Source organism: Anabas testudineus, chromosome 13 (assembly GCF_900324465.2).
Source record: "Anabas testudineus chromosome 13, fAnaTes1.2, whole genome shotgun sequence".
Taxonomy (NCBI): domain Eukaryota; kingdom Metazoa; phylum Chordata; class Actinopteri; order Anabantiformes; family Anabantidae; genus Anabas; species Anabas testudineus.
The window spans coordinates 12,309,672-12,337,427 of record NC_046622.1 but is presented as its reverse complement, the minus strand read 5'-3'; the positions used below and the strand labels follow the sequence as shown (position 1 = coordinate 12,337,427).

The 27,756-nt window shown below is 39.7% G+C and overlaps 1 protein-coding gene across 1 annotated transcript; it reads right to left on the bottom strand.

Moving 5' to 3' along the window:
* Positions 1 to 241: 241 nt before the first annotated feature.
* On the bottom strand, positions 242 to 27,756 carry pcp4b (Purkinje cell protein 4b). Its single transcript, XM_026377236.1, has 3 exons — positions 27,588 to 27,756; positions 8,825 to 8,876; positions 242 to 955 (listed from the first exon to the last, which is right to left on the bottom strand). The coding sequence occupies exons 1-3, from the start codon at positions 27,741 to 27,743 to the stop codon at positions 825 to 827; spliced, it is 339 nt and encodes a 112-aa protein (XP_026233021.1). The 5' UTR covers positions 27,744 to 27,756; the 3' UTR covers positions 242 to 824.

Genomic DNA, 27,756 nt, shown 5'->3' with positions numbered 1-27,756 from the left:
GCCTGGCTCTACATGGAGAAGGTCATCAAGCTGAGGAGGGAATAGATTCAGCTGAGCTCATTCTGAGACGGTTTCTATTTATATTTTTGTCATCAGAATATGAAATCCCACTGCTATCCTTGCGGAGTCTATGTTAATGCAATGTATGAGACATTCAGCAACCATTCAGCAGGTGCGTTTGATATGTAGCTGGAGGTGTTTGTCAAATGTTGGTATTTACATGCACCATACACAAGTTCCACACAGAGTCTTTATTTATTCAATGTACATTGATACACAGCTTGATGGTTCCATGCAGGTAAGAAATATGCCTCTGGGTGAAATTTTTTCTTCAGGATGGAAAGCTCGAGGCTAAGTTTCCTGAAAACAACCTTCATTCTGACATCTGTCTTTCACCATCTCACACAAACACAGGTAGTTTTAGGAAACAAAGTCCTTAGCAGACAGAAAGGGATGGTGCAGATGTAATTACGAAGCTGGAATAAGTACAAAAACATGTTCTAACACAAACACCAGCTAGACTTTATGATATATGAGTCACATATGGCAGGACAGAAACTAAATCTTTGCAACTCTCTCTGTTATTTATTTATTGATACAGCAGTCAAATGATAAATAATAGTAATCTAATAATAGAATAATGAAAATTCACAGACGTCATATGATGAACAGGCTATTGCATTCCTCACCCACCCAGCCCCATCACAACCCCTGGAGTTCCAACAGGTATGAATTTGTTTACATGCAAATGTCACACCATCGTCACTGTGCCGCCCGCTCCACTTGCCATCTCTACACACAGTGGCAGAGCAACGTGGTGCTCACTAGGACTTTTCAACGCGCTTCTTCTTCTGGAACTTCCTGAACTGGGACTGGATGGCGACCGCTGCCTTTTCAGTCTCTGGGTCATCCATGTCGATGTCAAAGTCCTCTGGGACGTTTGTCTTGGACTCATCTGAAAGGAAAAGAAGATGAGATCAGCAGTGTACAAAGAATTCTCCAATTGATTCACCGGTCAGGTCAATAGTCATTTGCTATAGTCATAACCCGAACAGTGATTGTTCAGTTACAGTTCAGCAACTGTAAATAGACACAACAGGTTGGTCAGTTTGTGATTCACATGCTGTGAGCTGGACTGTACCTACAGCAGTACTCCTTTATGTAAAGAGCCAAAGTGCATTCATCTGCTCATATATTTATTCTTCCATAAACCAATGGATCATCAACTACTGGACTGGGCTTAGTCTATGGTCAATTTCATTAGAATAGATGAATCTATAGATAGATCGATAAAGTATGCATGTGCTAGAAGTAAAGACTTTCAAGATAGAGAGTGAGGTACTGGAAGATAGTGGATTTGTGTCTGTGTGCTTCTGTGTACTATCAGAGCTCTGATATATATTGACATCAGTATAACACATATGACGTTGTTTCCCAGGTCAAAGGCAAAGCATAAATTGATATCTATTATTATTATGATAACTATTATTTTGTGACAGCTGAACTGGTTTTAAAACAGTATATGTCTCTTTGTACTTTAAATAGCTTTTATACAGTTTAACATATAGGCATACATGTACATACATACATAAAGAACAATTTTAATTTTTTTATGTATTATTTTTAAAATACTAAATAAATATTAGGTATTTAGTTAAATACTTTATACATCCATCCGTGACCACTAAACCAGTTACAAACAAGAAAGGAACAGCAGTAGAAGCAGTAAAGGATCAGTCATGGTGCAACTCACACTTCGTCTTTTATTGTTTAAAAAGGTCTGACCTGGTGTTAATTCTTCGTTTTAATGCTGCTGAAGACTATAATGAAGCAGGAATATTCAGGACTTCAAGAGGCATTGACAAGCTTTGATTTACCCAAGTAGGTTTCACTGTGGCTCTAACATTTGCCTGTGACACCAAGAATAAAAGTCAAGTTAGCTGTTTTTACCCTTGCCTCTCTCTCTTCACAACACTAAGGATCAGCTTGAGTTGGATCAGCAAAACCTACTGTAGAAAAACGAATGTATGAAATACAGAGCGAGAGAGAGAGAGAGAGAGACGGACACGATAAGAGGAGTACCAAACATAGAGGAGCAACTCCTGTATTGACTGTGCAGCTAATCCCCCTCCTCCCTTGGGGGTGAGCTTGAGTACCTCTCTTTTGCTGTTCAAGGAAGAAACTCTAACATCTGTGTCAAGCCGACCTTTGAGTCCTGCATTAATTGATATTGAATTTTCCAGCAGTCCAACGGCTGCTATTTTCATCCAAGCAGCATTAGCTGTTGTGCTGCACCCTCTGCTGTGTCAACACCAAATATGTTCATATTCTTGTTCTCTCTTTTTTTATTTTGAGACTTGAGCTGTTAAATTTTGAACATAGAGCGTGCAACTCAGCAATGCAAGTAAAGTTACTTTTTATTGAAAACCATACAATGGACACATTAAGGCGCTTAGTGTTTTACTTTTATAGTCTTTACTTTAATAGTCTGTGTATGTATGACTTTGGCAGCATTTAGTTTTCTTTCAGTGGTTGAGTTGTTAGCACTGCTGCCTCACAGCTATAGGGTCGCTAGTTCAAATCCAGTCTCACTGCTTTCTTCTGGGTACAAATATTTCCTTCCACAATGCAAAGACATGAATGTTAGGTTATTTACATGTATGTAAGTATGAATGTGAGTGTAAATGCTTGTCCGTCTTCTCTACCATGTGAACCCTGAGATACTGTAGATTGTGTGTGTGTGTGTGTGTGTGTGTGTGTATCCTGCTTTACTTTGCCACACTTTCTCTTTTTTATTGAGTAAACTGAAAGGTAAACCTGAATCCTACAGGCAGTGAAAAATGAATCTCCTGCAACGAGGTGTTTCATCTCAGTCAGTTGCTTGAAGTAAACTTCATCCTATTAATTGTAGCTGCTGATTATTTTTCTGAACAGATTAATAGGGTGATTTATATTAGACTGGTGACCTGTCCACGGTTTACGCTGCCTATCAGCCAGTGGCAGCTGGATTCAATCAGTATAATTAACATCATCTTGCCCTAGACCGTAAAAGTATGCCTCAGTATTTGTTGTAAATGTTTTTGTAACTACATAAACTAAACAGTTTCATATTTTAGAGGAATCAGATGCATACTGTACCTCTGCAGGAACCATTTCATCATTTTGAACTAAAGGCTTTGAGGGAAGATTTTCATCAATTTTAATAAGACAAGAGGCAGCGACTGAATGTGACAATGACAGATCATCTTCCTCATTTTGAAGATTCATCCTTTCCTCAACACACACACAGACACAATGGATTACCAAACCTATTACCTATGGCAGCACTTTCAGTGTTCCTGTCTTCACCTAATGGAAGTTTAATATCTGCTGTCAGTGTCATTTTGGATATTCTTGAGCTTTCAGAGAAAATTTTATTTATTTATTTATTGTGTGTTGCTGCTGTTGGGATAAAAACCCAGATTCTATTTATCTATTAGATCTGCGGCTCAATAGATTCACTTTCTTCAAACATGACCTCCCTGCATGTTGCCAGCTTTATCTATAGTTGAGATGAAATGGGTACATAAGTGACAAATTAAGACGATCCTCTGACTTCTTTCAAAAGCTGCTCTGAAGTCTTATTGATTTCACTGCTTAAACCAGTTGAACCATGGGGCAGATTTGTGGAAGCAGGGAAAGAGAGGCATTAAACAAGAATATCTGGACCTTGAGACAAGACGGATTGTGAAAAGGTGACTGAAACACTGTATTGGACTAGAATTGCATTGCAGTTGTAAGCCTCTGCTAGCCAGTGACGTTGTAGTTTACGCACGAGACTTTTCGTGACAAATGGTGCCATTATTTATTGAAGAAATTTCCTTTAAGCGTTCCTTAGATATCACAGGATATGACCATTCATTTGAGTTTAAGATGCTGTGTAATTTTTTTGTTACTCATATGGTTACTTGTTGCATTTGAGTGAATAAATCGGCACGATTGGGACCATGATTTATATTCATATTACATTCATTTAAGCATATTTTAGTGGTAAAGGAAACACATATACAGTATTTCCAGGTAATTATAGATAAATATACCAAGCAATCATTTTGGCTCTTTGAAACATAATTACAGCTGAATGAAAGTGGTGACAGTGAAACATAATGTTGCCGCTCATGTTGGAGGCTGACAGCTGTTTTACTATACAGTATATATACATTATGCAAAGAACACATATTGGAATATAAGTAATTGTGTATGACTGACTTTATTATTATCACATTGTTTTGTAAGTGGGGGGAAAAAAAGAAAGTTTAAAGATGCAATTTAACATCTAAACTGGGCAATATAAGGATAAACGTTTGCCTCATTCAACGTTTAATTTTCATAATAAAGGCTCTGATTTCTGATGTTTTATTAGACTCAAAATCCAACACTGTTTTTTTTTTCACTTATGTTAAATAGTAGATTATCTATGAGGACTATTCCCAGATACACTATAAGAAATTGATGTATGGAAGTTAATAATTTTGGCAAGTGGATTATGGAGGAGGAGTCCCTGACCTGACCTGACCTTTATATGACCTGTAAATGAATCTCAATAGAAAAGAACAAAGCAAGCATCTTATACATCTTGGATGAAGTGACCTCCAAATGAAAAGAAAAATAATCCCTGCGAGTCTCAATTTCACCTGACAATGCAGGATTTTTCCTGTCTTCAATGCTGTTGCATCAGGCACTTGCAAGTAACTCCTATGAACCTCAAAATAAAGACATTTTTAAACCTTATCCTAATTCCAAGTGCACATTTTGGCAGCAACATAATAAGAAGCGGGACGTGCTGTTTCTTCAGTGTAAAGAATAAGACCTGGACACAAAAGCCATAAAGATACAGATACATGAGTGTGTACGGCGTTAAGGTTTGTGTGTGTGCACTGCCTGTATTTGAAAGTCAGGAAAATACCAGCGACCTCTAAGGCCTTGAAACACCACAGGGGCAGCAAAGCATGCGAGAGACCACAGCGATCAATACACAAATGCTCATGAAGGACAGGTTCTGTATCGATTGGTCCTGTGTGCTTGTTTTTTCAATGTATGTCAACTTTTATTTTATTTATTCATTGAAAAGGAAGCTTCTGTGTAACCTAGTAGGATGTAGTAATACGTTCAAAATAAGAAACAATAAAATGCAGGGGTTTTAAAGATCTACAGAGCAAAATGTGGTTTCAGCTCATTTAAGCAGTGAATGCTTCTGAAACAGTGAAACAGTATTAATTTACTAACAGCATCCGACAGAATAAAGCACATTCATTGTGGTGATAATTGAGTACAGTAAAGCTAATTAAAAAATGTGCAGAAAATGGGTCAGTTTCAGTTTGAGAGCTTGTCACAAGCTAATTATAAAAGGATGACTGTGATCTCTAAGGTGAGCTAATTTGAAATTATGCCTGTGCCTGAAAAGACGGGGTGGATGCTGACGGTTTGGCAGTTTCCACGTTGTTCTTTCACAATACGCTGCAAAATCAATATGTACACAAAGAAATAGTTTTCATCTGTGGTTTCACACTTGAATAAGCAGATGATTACTTCACAAATAACATCTTAACTAAGGGTTTTCCAAGTGTCCTTTATTGTCAGTGTAGCTTGTTGGTACGGCGTGAAGTAAGGCTGTAGTGTGTGCATGCTCCCCAGCTGTTGCAGTGACAGCGACAGCCTGTGTTGTACTTGGACTCATAAGGTCAGTGAACATATGGAGCATGTGGCTCCACGCAGCATTTGGACTTTATCTATGTTTAGAAATGTCAGAGGAGATGACTAATAGGATTTTTAGGGGCAAAGCACTGAGTCTGGAAATGTATTGTAACCAGTCGGGTAAATTAATAAAGTACATTCACTCAAGTAATGTGTTTAAGCACAGGTAATAGTAACAGTGCTTTACTTTTACATTTCTATTTGGGCTGTTTTCTTCTTCTATTACATTGCGTATTAGAGAGATATTGTGCTTAATCATTCAGTTACTTTTATTTGATAGCATAAGCTTTATTTGAATTTAAAACGGCCTATAAAAACAAACAGCTAGTTGCCAATAAATGCAAGAGTAAAAAAACTGAGGGTGGAAAAATTATAATTCATGCAAGCTCGAGTTTTATAATAATATAGATTCAACTCAATTTTAAAAGAGCAGTGGTGAAAGAAGCACATGGACAATTTACACACACAAAAACAGATTTTTTTAAAAAGATAATTGATAGGTGTTGTAATATTTGCCTGTAATATTTGGCTTTGACAGCACCTCTCTATATTACAATAAGTTATGGAGCGATTCATACATTTTGTTAGAGAGGAGCGTGTTTGAGTCAGTAACTGGAAACACATCAGCCACACATTCAAATAGGAGCAGATCAGTAAATGAGAGGGCCTTTAACTACAATATGACTAAATATGCTTGTTGCACAGGTCAGTCCCTTATATAATCCATTTTCAAATGAAGGTCATCTCTCTGTAATGTACAGTAAAGTAGCAAAAAGTTCACTGATGCTTTTCAGCATAATGTTCTTTTTATCTATACTAACTGATGTTATATTCTCTATAATGCAATGCTGATGTAAATATCATTGTTAATATCAGCTGTGGCTGTCTCCAGCACTGCTCCTACTTTGGGTATTGAGGTAAACAGATGTGTGATTGAATTGTATCCACTTGATGAACATTCAATCTGGTGCTGTTATCTTTACAGTGAACACTTCCATCTTTCACCCTCCCTGTTACTGCCGTTATCAGGTAAACAGCCTTTTCTACATCACTGATGAAAACCACGGTTGCATGTACTTGTACATATCCAGCTCAAAATTAGTTCCAGTGAATAAGAGCAGATCTTTCAGCGGCTGTCCTTGAGCCTGTGAGAGGTTTTCTGTAAAGACTGTGCTGTAGTGTGTGTTGGGGGTATGCAGAGTGGGCGAGAGTCAATAAGAGCGCTACTCCCTCTTCACCCACTCAGAGAACTCTCTCTCTACCTCAACGTCTCTCTGTATTGAGAGACACACTTGAGACATGCTGGGAAGGCAGTTTTTCCAGGCATCAAATTATTTGTCAAGGTCACACAACAAAAGAGCTCCACGTGTGTGTGTGTGTGTGTGTGTGTGTGTGTGTGTGTGTGTGTGTGTTTGTGTGTATCCTGCTGTACTTTGCCGCACTTTCTCCTTTTTATTGAGTAAACTGAAAGGTAAACCTGAATCCTACAGGCAGTGAAAAATGAGTCTCCTGCAACGAGGTGTTTCATCTCAGCCAGTTGCTTCAAGTAAACTTCATCCTATTAATTGTGGCTGCTGAATATTTTGCTGAACAGTTTAATAAGGTGATTTATAATTTGTCAAAGAGACTCAGTAGTCACCTGAGACCATGTAAAGTTTCCTTCAGTCACAAATATGCTGCTAAATCTTTCTAAAATCTAAAGTTTTCTTTTTTGTATCGACGTTTTTATCCCACAGCTCTTTGCTTGTAAAAGAAAAGATGTGCGCAGATGTAAAAGTTAAGTTAAAAGATTATCTGGCTTGTCTCTTTCCCTGCCATGTTGATTCAACATGCTACTGTATCTCTGGTAAACTGACCGAAGTAATATTACTAGTTTTAAAGAAGAATTAAATATTGTACAGTCACAATCACAGCGACTGAAAAGAAAAGACATCTCTTGTCACTTTCTAAAAATTAAAAATACACTATTAAAATTGTTTCGCTTGTTTTTTACATTAAACTATGGCAGGTGTCACTGCTACTACTAGTTTACTGACCAGTTTTCCTCTTTGCATCAATATATTATAAACCCATAAATTGAATAAGTACAGATCAATATTTTATAAAATCGGACTAGTTTATTCTTTTTACTTCCACCTGGTGCTGACTCATGATGATGCAACAAATCACTGCCATGATTTAGAGGAGGTGAAAGCCAGAAAGATATTAGTTTTCTCACTGAAGCCTTTATTTGCTTTGCTATGATGGGTTTAATGACCAAAAGCTCAACAATAAACATGATTTGTGATGCACTTGGTGCGTGGAACTGATCTTTATTTCCCCCAGGACTGAACTGATACAGGCAGTCCATCTCTGTCCAGGGAAGACCCATTAGAGAGAGGATTTACAGAAGCCGATGGTCATCTGAGTTTGGTCTCCCAGTGTAAGTCAGGAGAGTTGAGCTGACAGTTGTCCTCAGCTTAGTTAAGTCAATTATAAGAAAAGTGTGTGTCATAACTGCTAACTAGGGATGTACAATCTCTAACACAGCTGTCTAAGACAAAAATGAAGAAAGCTGACAAATGACAAATTAACTAATTTGAAATCTTGCTATGAAATGTTCTCTGTGGCATGTAAACGATGACACGACACCAGACTCTAGTCAGACCATGAGTGGATCTGACAGAAAGCCCTGAGGTCGTGTGTGTGTGTGTGTGTGTGTGTGTTTTTGTGTGTGGACTGTACGTCAGATCTAGCTACTGTCAATCATGTGACATGTGCCTTTTTAAGCTCATCTTAGATATATGACTCATCATGTACTGTAAACTCTGGTCCACTCAGCTTCCCTCTCACTCATCCTTTTCATACTTGTACCTGTTACTTTTTTTTTTTTTTTAATGGTGCCAACGACCAAGTATTTAAATATCTAAATTCCTGTTTCTATTACCAGCTTTAAAATTGTTATCTCTGTCATATAATGCTGTACAGTAGCTCTAGTCTTCGTCTTTATTTTTATAAATACATTAAGTGAAGTGAAGACCTCAAAATTAAATGTCATTATTCTGTACCTATGTGTATGTGCTGCATACAAATACAGTAAATGTTTTTTTACCTTGTCCTCCAGTTGTCTTATTGTTGCCAGCAGCTGCTCCAGATCCTTGTCTCTGCAAAGCAAAACCAACAACAACAAAGAGTTAGACTGTAAATCTTGTTCAAAATTACATTAATAAAACTTCAGCACAACAATAGATGATTTCCCACAGTCCTGTCATCATAGCCAGCTGAGTTGAATGCGTGGCACTGCTCCGTGCCTTTGCTAATTAAGCCTTGTCGTCATGATTGTTGACATCAACTGGGAGCTGAGCTGGCACCAAATCTGTTAGCACGTTCTCTAAAGCCCACACTCTGGAGCATTTCAGCCGGTGGGCTCTCCTTGTTGTGATCACATAAGTTAGAAGGAAGGGAACTGTCTCTTGTGAAATACAACATACATCTACATGAACATCATGGAGCAGCAAAAAACAATCAACACAATTTATCGTTTGACGGCGTCTAGTGTGTGCGGTGAATATTACACAGCCACCAAATAATAAAATCAGATTGAGGTTGGTGTGGATGGGTCGCAGAACAAAGCACCAGAGTCACACAGGAGGAGTTCAAGTCCGGTATTAGTCAGCTTTCTATTGATGACTTGACTGGTCGCAATGTCATGTGAAGCTAAGGAAGCAGTCATTTTGAAAAGTTGGAGGACTTGTTGAGACCCTACAGGATAAGGGCTCTGCTACAGTAGAGTGGCTTACAATGCATCTAGTGGTGTCAGTACCTCCAATTATATCACTAGCACTAACAATGTCTCTAAATGTCCAATTCAATGTAATATATGTATTGGTTCTCCTTGGGTATATGACAATAATCACATGGGCACTTCCCAGACACAAAGAGGTTAAACGAGCGGATGGGTGGATGGAAATGTGAAAACCATAGTTTGTTTTCATAGTACAAAAATAAGCAAACATCTCTTCTGCACAGTCTGAAATTTCACCAGATAGTGTACAGTTCCTTGTTCAACATATCGCTTTCCAGATTTGCATAATAGTACAGTCACGCGTGGCTCACATAACATAATCATGATTGTCTCAAATGCAGCAACATTTATTTACATCTACTATCATTATCCTACGGACGTTTATTTGCCACGCTGTATTACCTCTTGTTTTCAAAACACAGTTTGGGCCTATTAAATTGCAAATAGGCACGGATCAGACAAATAACACAGAGTGTGTGAATGTATGTATCAGTTTGTATATCTGCACTTAAAACAAACAGATACTATACAGTAGTTAGACATAACTGACTCTGCAACCCTATGTGTTAAATTACTTGTGTAAATTACTTTAACTGGTCACTTCTCATCTTTTTGTCTGCTAAGAGATCAATTCAAACTGTTTAAAAGAAGCTATTTACAATGTGGAAATAAAATCCCTCCGTTTGCTCGCAGAGGTCTGCAGGGTTCAGGCAGGTGCTGACAGCTTTAGAGGCAGTAAAAAGGGTAAAGCAGATATTGCATTAGAGAGGAGGAGTGCAGGAATGACACTCCATCAGAATGAGCAGATTAGTCTATTCTTAGACCCATATTATAGCCCTGCTTTTAATATGCAGCGGAGCAGGAGCGAGAAGGGATATCACCAGGAATGATAAAGGAACCAGAGGAAGTGTGGCAAAGAAAAGAAGCAAGAAAAGATTGAGGAAAGGAAGAGGAAGAGCTGGGGTGAGAAGTTACACGATAAGCTTCTTATTAATCACACAGTATTAAGGTGGCACAGGGGAGACGTGTTTTCTCAATAGATGTGTGTTATTAGTCTCTGGTTGAGTGTGTGTGATGCCCCCTGTACCATATGTGATAAAAAAAAATTATGTAAATTTAATTCCATGGAATTTCCTTAAAGTAGAGCATCGTTATGAATGGTCCTGTCTCCTAAAAAATTTTGTTATAACTAACCTGTAAATGCAATTATTTTTTGTGGGGTATATAATTGCAACTGCATGTTTTGTATTATCATAATGAGTACATGATGATAATTAACCTAAATTACATGTTGCTGGTATGTTGAGACTGAACAAAACACTTTTTGTTCTGCCTCAATACCCAATATTGCAATACATTCATTCAAAACATTCATTTTATCAGACTACAGTGTTATTAAACTTATTTACAGCTAAGTCTAGGCACACAGTTAATATTACGGAAACACTGTGGTCTGGTTTAATAGAAAAACTAATCAACAGTGAGTATACACACAACAGGTTTATTTATTTATTTACAGTGCCACAGTCTTTTTTATTTTAGGGCTGTCCAACCCTGGTCCTCAAGGGCTGCTACTCACTGTTGATTACCTGGTTCGTGGTGTGTGTGTTCAGCCAATCAGAAGCTGTAAGTCCAGGGATGGTTGGAAAACAAGCACTACAGTGGCCCCCAAAGGACCAGGATTGGACACCGCTACCTTTACGAAAAGTATTAGTAGTAGTAGTTCTGTCGGAAACTAAAACATATGGATTGTTAGGAATCGATTCCATCCTCAAATGACAGCTTCTACATCTGAGAACCTGATAACATCAAATGATCCTCTTGTTTGCTGCTCGGCCATATCACATCTTAATTAAGTCAGTATTAGCTAGCCCTGTTATAACTGATGTCCCTTGGTTTGTGTTTGCGACCGCCTCGATGGCCCATTTACCTTCACGGCCACAACCACAGAGCAGGTGGAGTTTGGTGGAGAGAGGGAGTGAAAAGGCTCCCAACTCCAACACCCTGGCATTACCACAAACCTCACAATAACAGATCATAGATGAAATAGAACGAAACGTAACATATACCACATTTTACCACACCCATGTTAGAGAAACAAAATCCATTGTGAAATTATCGGAGGAATTATCGTGTCACTCTCCAGCTGGCAAACAGCGCGTCAGCCTCCGTTTTGATTTGCACACCCTGGGCGGGATGGTGATAGCAGGATTTTTATTTTTTTTTTCTGTAGTGAAGAGAGGGGAATGGAGGAGAGGAGAGCCGGATCAATACCTCCCTTTGCAGTTAAGACATGCTTATATAAACATTGGCATTGGGAAGATAAATGACCAGAATCAATTCCCTGACTGCCTCCTCCAGTCTGGAACGAGGGTGGGTCAGGACTGCAGCAGGTTGGCTTGCACAGAGTCTGTCCTCTTGGCCGTACTCTCAGTTTGAGACTTGTGCAGGCAAATTGAACGAGACTCAGTGAGGTCCATGAAAAATGGAACAATGATAGTTCTTTGGTTTGTCGTCTGTACCCCACCCCACTGAATTTGAAATGAAAAGCTCGAGATGTGAGTGAAGTCAAGACTTTTAGATTTAATTCAATGGATCTGACAAAAGTGTGGGTTGAGAGTACCTATGTAAGGTGATAGTTGTACTACTGGATTTTCAGAAGAAAAATATCACTTGGTTCCACTTTTACTGCTTTGTATCATTTATTTATTATTGTTAATCTTTTTGGTCTTGGAAAATGTCTTTTTTTGTTTTAGGGTATTAAGATAACATATATTAATTAATGTGATTTAAATCAATAAATTCTTTTATTCCAACCTGAAAACATTCAAAAAGAAGAAAAGCACTGAGGATGTAACACAACAGGAAATGGCTTCATTTAGGTAGCGTGTATTTGGCAGCCTCCGGGGGGGGTTATCTGTAGCTACGTTCACCGTAACCTTTTCCACATCTATTCCACCACTTGTTCAAAGGTTTCCTATTTGGTCATGTGAGGCGTGTTTCCGCGTTTTAATAGCTAAGAAGTCAAGAAGACATCATGCCATGTGTCCTCTTTTCTGAGCTTCTCTTCCTGCATTATTAATCCAATGCTTTCAATGAATTTCAAACAGTGTGTGCCTTGCTTTGATGCTTGGAAGAGGGGCGGAGGGGGGTTTGAAGCATCCTCCCAAGCACTGAGCACAACACACCCGTGCCTTTTGGGAAAGAAACTGCTAATTTGAGGCTGGTCTTTGATGCAATTCACCATTTAGTTTAAAAAACAAATTAGTCTGCACACGCAACGCTGCAGTTTCTGTTTACCTGTCACACCCAGTAAGATACCTGTTTTCCCATTTAATTTGTCTATCAGGGAAAAACCCAAAGTGAAATGACGTGTTAAACGGCTTTTTGGCATTTCATGTTACAGTCACAGCCCCCCTGCAGCTCCAAACAAATATGGCAGCACTGATTTGTTCTTCCCTGTTACTAATCCCAGTTCAAAGAAAATAGCTGAGCCTCTCCGTCAGTCTCTTGTAATGGCCATGAAATTAACTGCTGCCTGTGCTGCAGCTACAGTAGCTGCCCCTACTACTGTAGCACCAGCTGAGTGAGCACGGCACTGCATCAGCACTCCCTGCTAACAAAGCTGCCCTCAAACTCAGTATTGTTGCAGTATTGTATTGCAAACAAAGAACAACTGCAAAGTTGATATACTTTGCATCATAAAACATTCCCGTATGTCTATTATATTCAAAGGCATAAATCCATATCTTCATGTTTTAATACTAACAATCTACCTGATTTACAGTGTAACTGGAGGTCCCAGTTTTAAGTTATACACATATTATTGTGGGCAGCCACAGCAGCACGTCTGATCTGTCATGAATTTAAATTGTGGAAATAACATTAGTAACTTGCAGACACAACATAGCACGGGTGAAAAAAATCCTCTAGTAAATGGATCACAGATACATTCACCACTTCATCACCTTGAAGTGAAAGTGAAAATGAAAATCACTTTAACGTAACTGTGTAAAAAAAATATATTGACTCAAAATTTTGTTTCTAGATAGATAGAGTTGTGACCATGAACATGTTACTCATTTGTTCTTTTGCCTGATTCAGACTTTTCTCCAGTTTGGTTTGAAGCTGTTGTCAGACATGCACAGGAACACTCCACTTATCTAGACATTACCGAGAGGAGCTGTATGCGAGAATGTGAACGTCCAAGTCAATTGGACCCTGCCAGCTCTACATAATGTCCAATTGACTGATGTATGAAGAGAACAGGTCCATATCTGGAGATCGACTTTGACCAAACAGGCGTGTTGATGACATTTCTAGCATGTGACTGATGTGAAACCAATACAATACAAACATCAGAGGATGAAGCAGAAACGTCATTTACGTGGCGACGTTAACTTCTCTTAGCAAAGGCCAATGCTGAAATTGTCAAACGCAAATTCAGGGAATGGCAAGAAACAAGGTTGTTTGTGCTTCGATGTGCTATAAACTAAAACTGCTATTTCTTCACCATAATATTTGGGTCATGTCCTGTCTCTGGCACCCTCTACCCAGGCACCACCCTCGACATCCCCTCCCCAAACCAAAAGGAGTGTTTCCGATTGGTGGAAGATCTCCTGTTGTGTGCTCCTGATTGAGAAATACAAAAAAAAAATCTTTATATTGTAGATGCTACACTTTCTGTAGGGAATGTCTGGCAATTAAGCATGAAAAATTAAGAACAAATGAACTAATTATATTATTATTATTAATATTTCCTCCATTTCATTCTGTTCTGTAAGCACAGTATATGGCTAATAACGCCATATCCATCTGCATGTTTCTTTGGCAGTACTCCAATAAGCTGGAAATAACTGTATACTAAATATCATATATGCAACAACACTGGTACTTTTAATCAGCAGTGAGAGGAGCTGAAATGCACGGTCTGAATCATCACCAATGATTCAGTATACTCTGTTCAGCTTGAGGATTTTTGAGTTAAAGAACCTTTTGTTCATACACACTACACTCTCTGGCACTTCTGAAATCTTTAAATATCTCTTCTGAGATAACATCACTTCAGATGTATGCGCTGATTTGCCATGACTATCGAGATGTTAACAGGTTCTATGTTTAACAGGTTATAACTTGGCTTAAATTCAAAATGTGACTTCAAGTCATTTTATATGGAGAGAGTGCTCAGCTCAGTGCAGAGGTGATAGGAAACTATAACACCCCTGAGGGCGGTGAGGAGAGGAAGAACCATTATGGCCAAGAATCTCTGGAGCCATGCCGAGTGTAAATTGCAATAACAGTAGCTTGCTGAGTGAGATTACTGAGGGGGAGCGGGGGTATCCTCACTCTGCAGATAAACCTGCGCATGAAAACACACACACACACACTCTAATACTGGTGAACAGATCAGTACACCAGTGTTGAATCCTTGCACACACCCAGACTCACGAATTCACACACTGTGAGAAGGAAAAACAATTAGATGAGAAACCAATCAAGCAGAAAAAAACACGCTAATTACATAACGTTGACAAAGGGAGATGGAAAGCACACACATACATATTGTGCCTCTCATTATCATTAACACACTCAGAGGGACACAAGGTCAGCAAACAGCGATGAAATGTGTGTGTGTGCGCCTTTGTGGGAAAAACACAGACACAAACATCAGAGCTACTGTAGGATACTGCCTGCATATTGGCTGCATTAGAGTTTGTGCCTCTAGGCCATATGTGTAAAACTCGCGGGCCACATCTGGCCCGGCGTACTATCATATCCAGCCCACGAGAGCATTTTATATATTTTATTTTAATGGCCCAGTGTTAAGAAGCGCAGATAACACGCAAACTACAAATGCCATAATGCAGTGCAACAGCTGCCTAACCAAACGATTATCGGTTTACTGAATAGGCTACCTGCGATCATTCCAATTACGTCGGATCAATCAAGCGTCTGTTGATGTATGCAACCCTGATTTCGAGTCAAATCCAGCCCCAAACAACGGCGAAGAGAAAAGTTCATTCAGAACCTCTTAAAACCGGTGGGAGGCCGATATGTTCACTGACATTGTAAACCTGTGTGTCTTACTTATAAATGTGGCTCCAATTAAGAAATATAATCTAAATATATATTTACAGTAGAATAACAGAAGATCCAGCGTTCCCATACTGTAAGCGCACCGCCCATCAGAGAATGTAAATATGTTTTATGTCTGATTGTGGATTCATCAGGGCACAAAGCTGGAAGAGAGAGGGGATTTTTTCAGAGAGGATCCTTTAAAGCGTCCAGCTCTTTTCATTCTTCAGAGAGCCTTTATTTTCTGCCCTGCAGAATAAGATGCTGGAGGCAAACTGCCTCTTTGCACAGAACTTTTGTATGATTTTCCATCTCGGAAAACAACCTCATTTGGGGTTTTTCTGAAGAAAATATAAGTGAAAATGAATTTCATTAAATTTCCATTTCCATTTCAGTGAACGTCAACATTAATATGCATTCCTGCCCTAATATCAAGCCTGCCCTCTCAAATTTAATCTTCATGTGGTTACGCCTCAGGGCTGAGACACAGCAAGCCGGCATCAAAGAACCAGTGGCGACAAAGGCCAGTTGGGAACACACTACTACGCTACAGCCAACAGCAAGTAGCACATACAGCAAGTAGAAGATACAATGGCAAGAAAAAGTATATGAACCAAGTCAAGAGTATTAACAAATACACTGTGCCTAAAATAATAACACAAAAAAAAACACAACAAGCAACAACCTCAACCAGATGTTTCCTGTAGCTGTGGATCAGACCTGCACATCATTCAGGAGGAATTTTAGCCCATTCTTCCTGCACAACTGCTTTAGCTCTGTCATATTCTTTGGATGTCTCATGTGTGGCTCTCTTCAAGTCATAGTCATAGCATCTATGTTGGGTTGAGGTCTGGGCTCTGACTTGGCCACTCCAAAAGGTGGATTTTGTTTTTCTGAAGCCATTCTGTTGTGTGTGTTTGTTGTGCTCTTGGGGTCATTTTGACTGGCCGCCCACTTCTTGGTAGAGTAGCCACACCACCCTTACCTGACATTTTCAATTTCTTAATTCCAGATAGCCATCTTGTTGAAAATCTTCTCATGCTCCTGACTATTGTTGTTGACTAATTGCTGTTTGCTTTGTTTCATGACTTCACATGCAGTGATTTGTTAAGAAGATTTCAATCAGAGTGATCGCTCTCACCGCCACACTCACTGAACCAACATGTGTGTAGCTCGCCGATCAACATGTTTTTAATCTGTATAGACTGAAGAGTAAAGTTGGTGCTGTGTATGTTTTGTTTGTTTTGTTGAGGGACTATTTATTGGAGATATCCAGTGACTTCCTGGAGCCTCCATATATGCAGGTTCAGGTTAAACAGACAACATATATTGCATTAGTGAGCTTACTGGTGGGCTGTTACTGTATCTCATGCCTCTTTGTGCAAACCTAACTGGCTGCTGGCAAAATAAACACCGATACATTCATCCTGTGACACAGGTGCTTTAAAATCAGTCATCCTGTTGGTTAAATGTCTCACTGGTGCATAGCAACATACTGTATCAACGCTGCACAGATTTAGCACACTGATATACAGTAGCTGTATCTATGTGGAGGCGAAGAAGCCTTGTTTCCATGACAGTGACACGTTTGCATCATTCATGTTGGTACGTTATTGTGCTACTGCCTCTTCTGAGGTGACGTTCGGCGTATGGAGGAATGCTGCTCTGCTGAAAGCCTGCGAGGTAAAAACCCTGTTTCCCTTTTGATCCTCCAGCCCCACTTTCCTCCTGCCTCTTCAGCTCTTCAGAAATCTGTGCAGGCAGTGGGAGTGGGGCGCGAGTGTCTGTGTGTGCTCTTTACTACAAGTGTGTGTTTGTGTGTGTGTATGGTTGTGTACTACAGACCACTCATCTGTATGAGCTCCATTGGCAGTTACATAAACCATACTGTCATAAAGGCTACAGGGCATGCTGAAACACTGCCAAATCAGTGCTGGGTCAATAACTCCCAACTGCAGATTTTTTGGATTTTCCTTTCTTAGCCGGGCAGCCAGTACATATTCGGTTGAAAGTGAGGAGGAAGGGGGAGGGTTTCTACTGTTGCAGTGCAGCACAGAGGTCACTAATTATCATGACACATAATTACTGACTTTCCCTAGGACCTCATTTCTCAGTAGTTTGACCACAGTAATTAGAACATACTGTAAAGAAAGCCATTTGTAAACCACAGTGAAGCACGAATTAAGGTTCAAATCTATCTAAACTGCCAGCTCAGATATGCACCTGGCAATTATGCTAAAATCCCCATCTGCAGCCTCTCGCTAAATCGTTTGATAACAGCGAAAGTTCAAATGCTCTTCTACAGTTATTCTGTGGGTTTTAGGATAATAATGCTACACAGGGTAGGTGGGTTGGTGTCGTTGACTATCTACAAGTTTGGAAATGGTTTTTTACTCCTCAGCGGAGTCTTGGGGACAAGTAGAGCAAGTAAGCGGGGGAGAGGAAGAGCAGCTGATTTGCTTGTCATAAAGCACTGGCTGTTTGACAGTGACTGGCGATGCTGGGATCTTGGCACAGTTTACAAACCACAAGGTGCAGAAACTCAGCTGCACACTTCCCGTTTCCTCTGTGGCAGTCAGGACTCCTGAGGTAAAACTTGCAACTTGCAATAAGCTGCTGTCAGGCCGTGACACTGAAGATCTCCCTTCTTCCTCGCATGTTTGTTTGTTTGTTATAACTGCAGAAGTTGTAGCTACTCCACCACTTTCCTTCTCATACACATAACCACCTTCGCATGCCGTACACGCCTGTCAGTGTGGGAGTTGTCTCGCTTCCTTCATATTCCTCTGAGGTTCAGGCTTAAGGTGGTCCACGGCCTTTGGTAAAATCATGAGCCTAAGCAAAAAGCAGGCCAGCTGTCATGCAACCAAGGAGCTAAACCCGGAAAAGCTCAGATCAAACCGCTTCCCCTGATTCATAAACTTCCTTTTCTTCCTTTTCTAACATTATTTTGGGGGAATTCTGCAATGCAGAAGTAAAACTCTGGGCTCACTTAATGCAGTCGATACCAAGCCAAGAAGCACTAATGCCTTCATGGCCCAGAAAAGCCTAGAATCACAAAACAACAAACGACCTCTAGAATAAAAAATCATTTGTTTTCATCTTAATACGGCTGGCGTTGTGGTAAAAATACTTTGATTTACAGCAATTTCCACTGAGAGAAGAAATGAGGGAGGAAGAGGGAGGAGGGGAAACACACTACAGCTCCTCTTCAAATTATTTTTTCAAACCCCTGTCTGTTACACAACTTAATGAGCCTTGAAATTGGCGAGATTACATTTTTCGGCGTAGCTTTCATTAGTGTGGGTGTCACCCATCTCTGGGGATTGGTTTCCTCACTTTGGGATTGTACAGCGAGCTGTCACACAGCACTGTAGTGATGAAAGGAGCAACAAACTAACCAGCAGGCCAGTAAATAGACGAGGGAGTTCCCTGTGATCAGCCAGGGTTTTGGTTCAATCAACCAACTAATTTACAGAATTTGTGCAGCAGGATAAAGCACTTCTCTCTACAACACATTCAGTCCTATAGTGAGTGTGAAAATCTAGTTTTTACTTAATTTTAAAAATTACCAATGAGATGGGTTCAAAAGATTTAAAATGAATAAAAACAGTTCTGAGAAATGCACTTATTTGCTTTGCTGACAAGGGTTTGATGAGAAGATACTGCTTTCATCTGCACTGTAAATATGATGCTACACCACAGCCAGCAGCCAGTCAGCTTAGGTTAGAACAAATACCAGAAACAAGGGAAGCCAGCACACCAAGCTGTTCAGTTAGTAGTGCTGTAAAATTCATTGTAGCTATGTTGTATTGGATTGATGTTTTGTCAGTGGGTGAAGTTAAGAAGTCACTTAAGATATCTAGAGGTTATATAAAAGAAAAATAGTTATTTTTAGTGCGCGCATATATATATATATATATAGTATAATCAGCAACCATAAGAATATGCAGTTATCGCAGATCACAGCTTTTTAAAAGCATTTCTTAACTAGGGTTGAACAGCCAACACAACCAGGTAACGTTTTCTGAGGTTACAGGACCAAGTTGATCTTGGACACACTTAATGACATATGGTCCTTATGTCCTTACATTTTTTGTTTCACATTTTTACTGTGTTGCACCTTTTTGGTTCTTTTTCCTTGGATACAATTATATTACAATCTGGAAAGCTTTAAAGTTTGGTCAGTAGTGTCCTGGCTTGCACTGAATCATCTCACTGTTTGTTGGCGATAACATGAAAATAAGAAAATCAATATTGTGTATTCCGAAAGCTTCTTAGTTAGTAAATCTGTAATAGCTGATTCATAAGGATTTCTGGCATAATGCACTGATTGATGTTTTGGCTTCAGCTAGTTCATCTGGCTCAGCATCACCGACCATATTGGGCTTGAGAGCTAAGACCCACAGAGACGGTCTTGTTTAGAGATGGTCCAGTCTGTTGGCGGCAATTCTCTAGCTCCAGTCCACTGCCAAGCGCCCATCAGCTGTGAGGGTTTGTACACGTGACACACGGAGAGCCACGCAAGCAGGCGACCCAGATAGCGCTTCAGTCTGCTTTTGTGGGGCAAGTGGCAGGAGAGTAGGTTTGAAAATGAACTGAAAAGAGCAAGGTGTTCAAATTAAGACCCTAATTATGAAGAATGATGAATCTGTCCTCAGCTCGAGCTCTCCCATCAGAGAGTGACACATAGAAATGTCTTACTTACCAAGAAAAAGGTATTTGATGTGATAATAATGTGAGAATCACAATCAACTCTTAGTTTGGAAGCTGTTCAATGGATCTTTTTTTATATGTACTGTGGATTCCTGAACAATACCCAATTAGAAGTGTATAACTAAATAATTACAATCAGATCATTTGCGATTATTTTAAGACTTGACAGCTTGTAGTGTCCAACAGTTCTCTGCCATAGTCAATGGTCATTAAGAATTTAAAAAAGCAGAAGTAGGCCATAGACAATTCGAGCTGAAAGAACATAAGGCCAAACCACTTCTCCTTTATGTTCTTCAAATTCTAGTGCAAGTATTTTTTTATGTGGCTCTGTTCAAGTGGAAGACAAATGAGTTGTGGATCTTCCATTCAGATGAGAGACTGTAGAAACCAACAGCTCAGACTCATGAGCAGAACACCAAGAGTTCAGTTCAACACGGAGGAAATGACAGATGCATCTAAAAGCTGCAGGAAGTCATCAGGACAGCTGCTACAAAAGTCCTTAACTAAAGCAAACTGATAAAACTCCATATTGTGTCTATATGAACCAACTTTCCTGGTTAAATCTGGTTCTGAGGCACTGTCTTAAAAGACGGTTCCTCAAAAGCTGCAGTGAATTTCCAGTGACATCTGCAGAAGCCATGTGTTGGCTTCTGGCTTGTTCCTGCTCAGACAAGAGGGGTTTGTGACAGAGCTGCTCTGAGAATAGAAAACAACCTGCAGGACATGAAGAAACTGTTGACAGAGGGTCAGTATAGTAAAAATACAGTTTATGTTCAATTAACTGATTTCATGTTGTTTATTTGGACCCGGTCTGTTATAATGTGGCATCAATATCCAGGAGCATAAACAGTGTTGGCTTACTGGGAAACCAGGAGGCAGGTCAGTCCCGAATTAAGTGATGAGATGCTGGATGACAGACGTTTACTGTCAGCTCATGATTTATGTCAGCTTGTCAAGAAAATCCATGTTCCACCTCAGTGCCAGCTGCTGAAAACCTCTGTGTGCACAGCCTGCTGGTCTCATCTTTGTCCTTTACTCTTAAATCCAAAGAGACAGACCGAGGAATGTTGAGCAGCAGATTTTCGTTTCCACTTCAGCCTCTTTAAAAAGTGAGCTCAGCAGTTAGGCTCCATTTAATCCGTCATGGGAAGAAAAGAGAATAACATCAATAAACTACAGGAACCTCCACAGGTCCAGTGTTGGTAAAAGTAGATGAAGATGCTAGAGCGGCATCATCGGTGGTAATCCCAGAGGTGACAGGTGATAGTTTTGACGTCCACTTAGCAGGACGCGCAAAATGTGTGAGAGAGGGTCGTGTTGTGTGTGTGTTTGTCACTTCGAAGTTGCATTGAATAAAAGCATTTGCTAAATGACTAATTTACAGCACGTTTGTCGCCTCTGTTGTTCAAAATGTGCTTTTAAATAAACTGACTCGACTCATTCATAGTCATTTAATTAATTATAACGTTGAATGTAAAGAGAAAATGTAATTATATAACTAAAAACTTGCAACTTGACTGCAAGTCAGCAACTCACAAGTTTCACCCTCATTTAACGTCTTGTCTCTTGTAACATCTCACACACAGTGAAAACAGTCTAAATGCTGTCGACGCATTTATACTCTGCCAGGCCCACATCATGACATCTTAACCAATACTGTGACAAAAATACTATTAGGAAATTCCTTTCTGACAAAGTTATGTCTGAAGAAGCAGACAAGGAAAACAAGTCACGTGTGTGTGTGAGCCTCTCACTGTGCCTCCAGTCAAACCTCTTTGGAGAATGATGCTTTAATGATTCTCCGGGAGGTTAATGTGAAGCATGCTGCAGTAAAGTCACTCTGCTTATTTAAGGTAATGACTAAAACATAGACACAGTTGCACTATTGCTGACATTGCTGAAATGTGTGATTTATACAACTGGTGCACGCACAGAGTAAAGATAACAGAACAGAAATGATGTGTATTATCGTACATTAACACGTTTTATGGTTGTCGAACTTTCCTTTTATGTCGTTTATCTCTTGTGTTCCAAGTTGAATATACTTGAATATACTTCAACATTTGGCTATTTTCCATTTTATCAATATCATAAATGTGTCATAATTTTTCATCCACGGCAAGAGCAAAAACTTAAAGAGGATTTTTTTTTTGCATGCATGTAGTTTAATTTGACAGCAACTCATCCATCAACCACAGGATCAAAAGAGCTCTGTAAACACCTTCCAAAGCACTTCACCAAAGCAACAGGCTTAATAAATATGTCAGTTTATTTTATTGATTCGCTTTATGTTGCGTACTGCCTCTGCAAGAGGCAATCTGTGAAACAAGAGCCCATCAGTCCTTTATACACAGCTGCTTAATTTATGATTGCATAATGATCAGACAACAGCCACACATGCATTACAAAAATTGTTTTCATCCCAGTCACTTAACCGCCCAGTTGGTAACAGTTTCATTGTGTGTGTGTTGTGTGTGCACCAATCCAAGTGATTTATGTTGCTCCGGTTGGGTAAACCGCCGTTTATATCTTCTTTGTTGTTGATAAAGATTGTGTTGGGTGATGGAGTGTTTGTTGATTGCCCTCACAGGAGAAACTAAATCTGATATAAATCAATATGAAGACAATAAATATGCTAATAGTATTTTATGGTTGATGAAACTGTTTAACTATTAAAATAACCAAAAGGTTACACTTTTACATGTTTTAATTAAAAAATCATGAAATCATTTTAGGAGACACCTCTCTCGATGCCAGTGACTTCTTAATAGTTAGTCTTAGTTTTATTGTTAATATTTGTGTAACTTTCCTATTACACACATACTGTATGTAGTTATAACATCCAGACACTTTCATTTCTACTGTAGACAAAGCGATTGGTTGTGAATTTACTCGAGTAAGTTTACCTTTGAGTCAATTTACAGAGTGATGACAATTTAACCCTTTGTGCTGTTAGGGCGAATAACAATCTGTGTGGTCCATCTGTCTGTTGGACAGCGAACAAGAACAGCGCCGAAAACACTGCAGGCTGTGACACAGCAAATCTACACAATCCACAAAAGTCCCCTAATCCAGCAGTACATTCTCTAAAGCTGCTTAATATCTGGACGTAGCGACAGACCAGTTCCTGTTGTAGGTTTACCAATCTGGATAGACTAGGGCAGACTTATCTTTTGGCTTTTGCTGAGCACAAATTCAGATTTCTACCCTTTAGATACAGCATGCATTTCAAGGATTAAGCACCTCGTGCTGCCCACGCAGTAAAACCCACTGATGTCAGTTGAGATGGAGAGGAAACACTTGAACTCTAAGATAAAAAGTGTTGAAAGCACCAGAAGAAGAGAAAAGGCAGTTTCAAGCGTGACGTCTCACATGTACCACAGATATTGTTCACAAATGAAAATGGATGCCATTACTCCCACTGCTTTAATAAACCTGATGCATCAAAATACAGTGTGAAAATCATCCAACTTTGACTGAGGATGTGTTACAGTTTGTGTTACAGCCCCAACCAAAGCTCAGTGTTGGGTCTCTTCATCCTATAATCTCATTTGACGCTTGTGAGGGTGATGAAGTCAGTCTCACATTAGAGGAGATAAAGGGAAGATGAACACAATGATTCTTGTGTTCATATTTGTTTTAAGTTAGAGGTTCAGGAACTGAGCTTCAGTGATTCTCACTAAAACACGCATATAACATGTGTCTCCAGTCTTGAGTTGCCTGATTTGTGCCGACTATTAATGAACTCACCACAACATCACTGGTTGAGGTTATTTCAGTCGAAGTACTTAGAGAAATTCCAATCTCTGCTAAAAGTGGATTAAACAGCTTTATTTTCTGTCGAATTTATGTTTCCTGTCCATGGGCTGTTGAATTCAGCCAAGTTCAAAGTAAGGCGCAGCTACAGCGCCTGTGATTCCTCACTGCAGTCACCCACATAACCAAAGGCTGTTCTTATCATTAAAAACGACATCTCCAGAGACGCTGGTGGTTGTAAGAATAATCTGGCAGCCAATCAAGGCTAACTTTATGCTAATTTCTAATTAAGCTAATTAGCATTTCTGTCCATTTCCCAGCTGGGACGACTTGTTCAGAAATGGTGCAGCTTATGAAAATTGATGGCGGTTTGAAAAAAAAAAAAAATGCTTATAGAAATTTCTACACATGCGCACAAACACATATAAAGACCGTAAACACCTACACACATAAACACAAATCATACTTGTACCTTCACGGCATCTGTGTAACTATACTCCTTTGATGTTAATTAGAAAAGAATGATCCCATATCCTCCCATCCCATATGGAGGGGAGGTGCCACAGCAAGATCAATACGTTCTAAGAATATCTTCATTTCACTATCTTCAAAGTCTGGGTGAGTGCTGCTTCCTCTTGCACTCGCCGACACTGGAGCTGAAGTGACAGCGAGTGAAAAACTAATTCTCGTACGAAGCTGCAGAAACTCGAGATTGGCTGCTGCCATATGAGATGTTTGGACTTGAAGACAGCTTAGTTATGAGTCAGTGACTGCAGAAATGTACTGGAACAGCAGAATGCAATTTTATAGTCGGGAAAGTATCTGTGAGTCAACATGAGGTCAAGCATCCTTGTAAAATGTTCCGTGAAGTGTGCAGTAACTTTTTACAGTGGGTTTTAGTGCAAATTATAGAAAATCACTGACCACCTACAGATGAAACACACACAAACATCCAGTGAATTGTGGATGTCTCCAAATGGAAACTGTAATCATGTGTGTATTTAACAAAATGATGCTGGAGGTAGATGTTTCTGTCTCGTTTGCTTTGTGTTTGATTTAAACTGGCTTTTAAATTATTATTTATTATGTTTCCGAGCCTGATGATGAAGCACCGGTGTAATTAGGTCTCTTATACATTCACACATATCATTTGGCCACGCCTTTGCTGCCATGTAACTCACAAAATTAAACTGAGAAAATAATAAATTTCACATCAACCTTGGACTTAGACATATTCTGACAGTGACAAGCACGTTTCTACTTGATAAGAAAAACTAGAGTAGGATAAACACGCCCAGATTCTTGTTGACTTAGTTCAATAGCCACGAAAACAGAGAGAGAATGAGCAAAAGGTAAAAATCTAAGAAGTAGAGATAAAAGCTTATTTTACTCGTGAGTAAGTGTGTGTAGATGAAGGGAGGAAGAGGGCGGTGGATAGAACAAGGGCAGAGAGTGAGGTGGGGATGAGGGAGGGAGCGCTGCAGTGCTGACCACTGTGAGACTCGTCCATCCAGAACATGCTGAGCTGCTTTGCTCCAGTAACCGGCTTCAAGTCAGGTGTAGAGACTGAATATCTTCATGATTTTGATTGAGAACAATTCCACTCTGCACCTGACACAATATATAAACTAAGCAGAAAAATCCTTTCACCTCAGATTTGCTCGAAGGCCATTTTCTTTCTCTCTTAAATTACACTCTTTTAATCAACAGGAGATGGCAGCTTCTCTTTTCTTTGCACATTATTACCAAAACGAAAGGCTCAGGTAATTTTGCTGCTAGTGAAGGATTCAATTATTCAAAAGCTGTTACAGCCCCTGTTGTGCACGCACCTTGAATTCATCTTTTATTGAGGCGCCCAGTGAATGACTGGTTATAAACAGCTTGCCAGGAAGTACAATGATGTCTGCCACCAATCCATTTGAGGGAATGATAGACTGCATGCATGCTAGACTGTGGGGCTGAACTCCAATAATGCTGCCTTCTACCTGAAGGCTTTTTTTAAAGTTTAAATGACTTGAAGAGGTTGATAGCAGCTGCTCAGACTTCCAACTTACCCTTTGTGCAAATATTTCTGTGTACAGAATACTTAACCTAACTTCAAACACACGCACAAAGATGTGCAAACACAAATTTGCATGTGAACACTCTATATGAAAGCAAATATACGTCTTTGTATACCTGTACAAACTCCACACGAACGTCAATGATTCAGGATAGGAACAGCACCGGTTCAGTTAATGCTATGCTCTCTGTCATACTGTATCAATGTGCAGCAGATTACAGAATACATGAACCATTGAAACTGCATTTCAGAGCACTAGTGATCCGTGTTTGAATGTATTATTATTATTAATTAATTAAGTCTTTAAAATAATAGATATTGAATCTCAACTGCACTTCGACAAAAGCACACCAATCGTGCTGTGTAGAACATCTTTAATGTCCCACAATCTGCTAACCGGTCAAAATATTTCATACACTGTCAACTAACATTCGTGTCACTTGGATGCAGAGACATTTAATAACAATGACACTCAACTGAAAAGCAGAAAAAAAAAATCACTCAGGTCATCAGCTGTCCTTCACTGCCTTAAGATTGTCTTTGGTGTATTTGTCGCAAGGCAGCATCACTCTTATAGCACTAGACAAGATCCACTACTGACATTTTAGAACTTACAAAACTGGTTGTGACAGTAGCAGAACACTCCAGGACATTCAGTGATGAACTTTAGAGTTTGTGCAGAATAGAAACTCTTCATTAGGAAGAGCTATTAATATGCACCTCCCTTTGCTTTCAAATGATGGAGCGGAACATATTCGACTGCATGGGATGAAGGGTAAAGTGAGCTGTGGCCAAACCTAAAGCAGTTTTCCATTTGAAGATGTAAAACCCGGCAGCATTCGACCTCTGATGCCCAAACTACTGGGTTATTCATAAGGATAAATCTTTACTACCAACTTCATGCAATCAAATAATCCTTTAAATTGCCATAAAAGCAACATGAGAGACTTTATTTCTTTCGTTTTGTCGGCAGAAGTTAAACAGTTACAAAGTTCATGCCACAATTTCTCTTCCGAACCTGTTCACACTTCATTATTACAGATTCCATGTCGCCTCGCCGTAGCTGCTGCTGTAAATGCACTCAGTGTAGTTCAAATTCATAACTGTACGTAAAAAATAAATGTTATCTATCTATAAATCCACTACGATAGATAACTAGTCCCCCAGAAGTGACAGTAGCCCTCGGCACACACATTGCGCCCTGCTGCGCCCTGCGCTGAAGCTGTTCAGCTGCACACTTTGGCTGAGCAGCAGTGCAGCATCTAACACCCTGAATCCGCGCTGCAGTATCACACATGGAGAAATCTCATCAGTTTACAAAAAAATCCACCGAGAACAGCAGCTCTCCTGCCTGCGCTACCTGGCATTATTGATGTTTTCCTCTGCGCCGTAGCGCGCGGATCGTGCGTAATTGGGTTAATTCCGACGCGCCTTTTGTTTTAAAACATAAAATAGTCCTACCTCGCTCATGATGAACCGTAACCTCGCGGTTTCTCGCCGGCTTCCAGTGCGTGCGGTCGCGGATCGAGAAGTTTCAGCAACAGTGGTCTTTAAAAGAGTGGCTCGCCGCGGACAGGGAAGCTTTATAAAGTGTTGAGCCCAACTCCTCCGTGTCATCACGTCACCAATA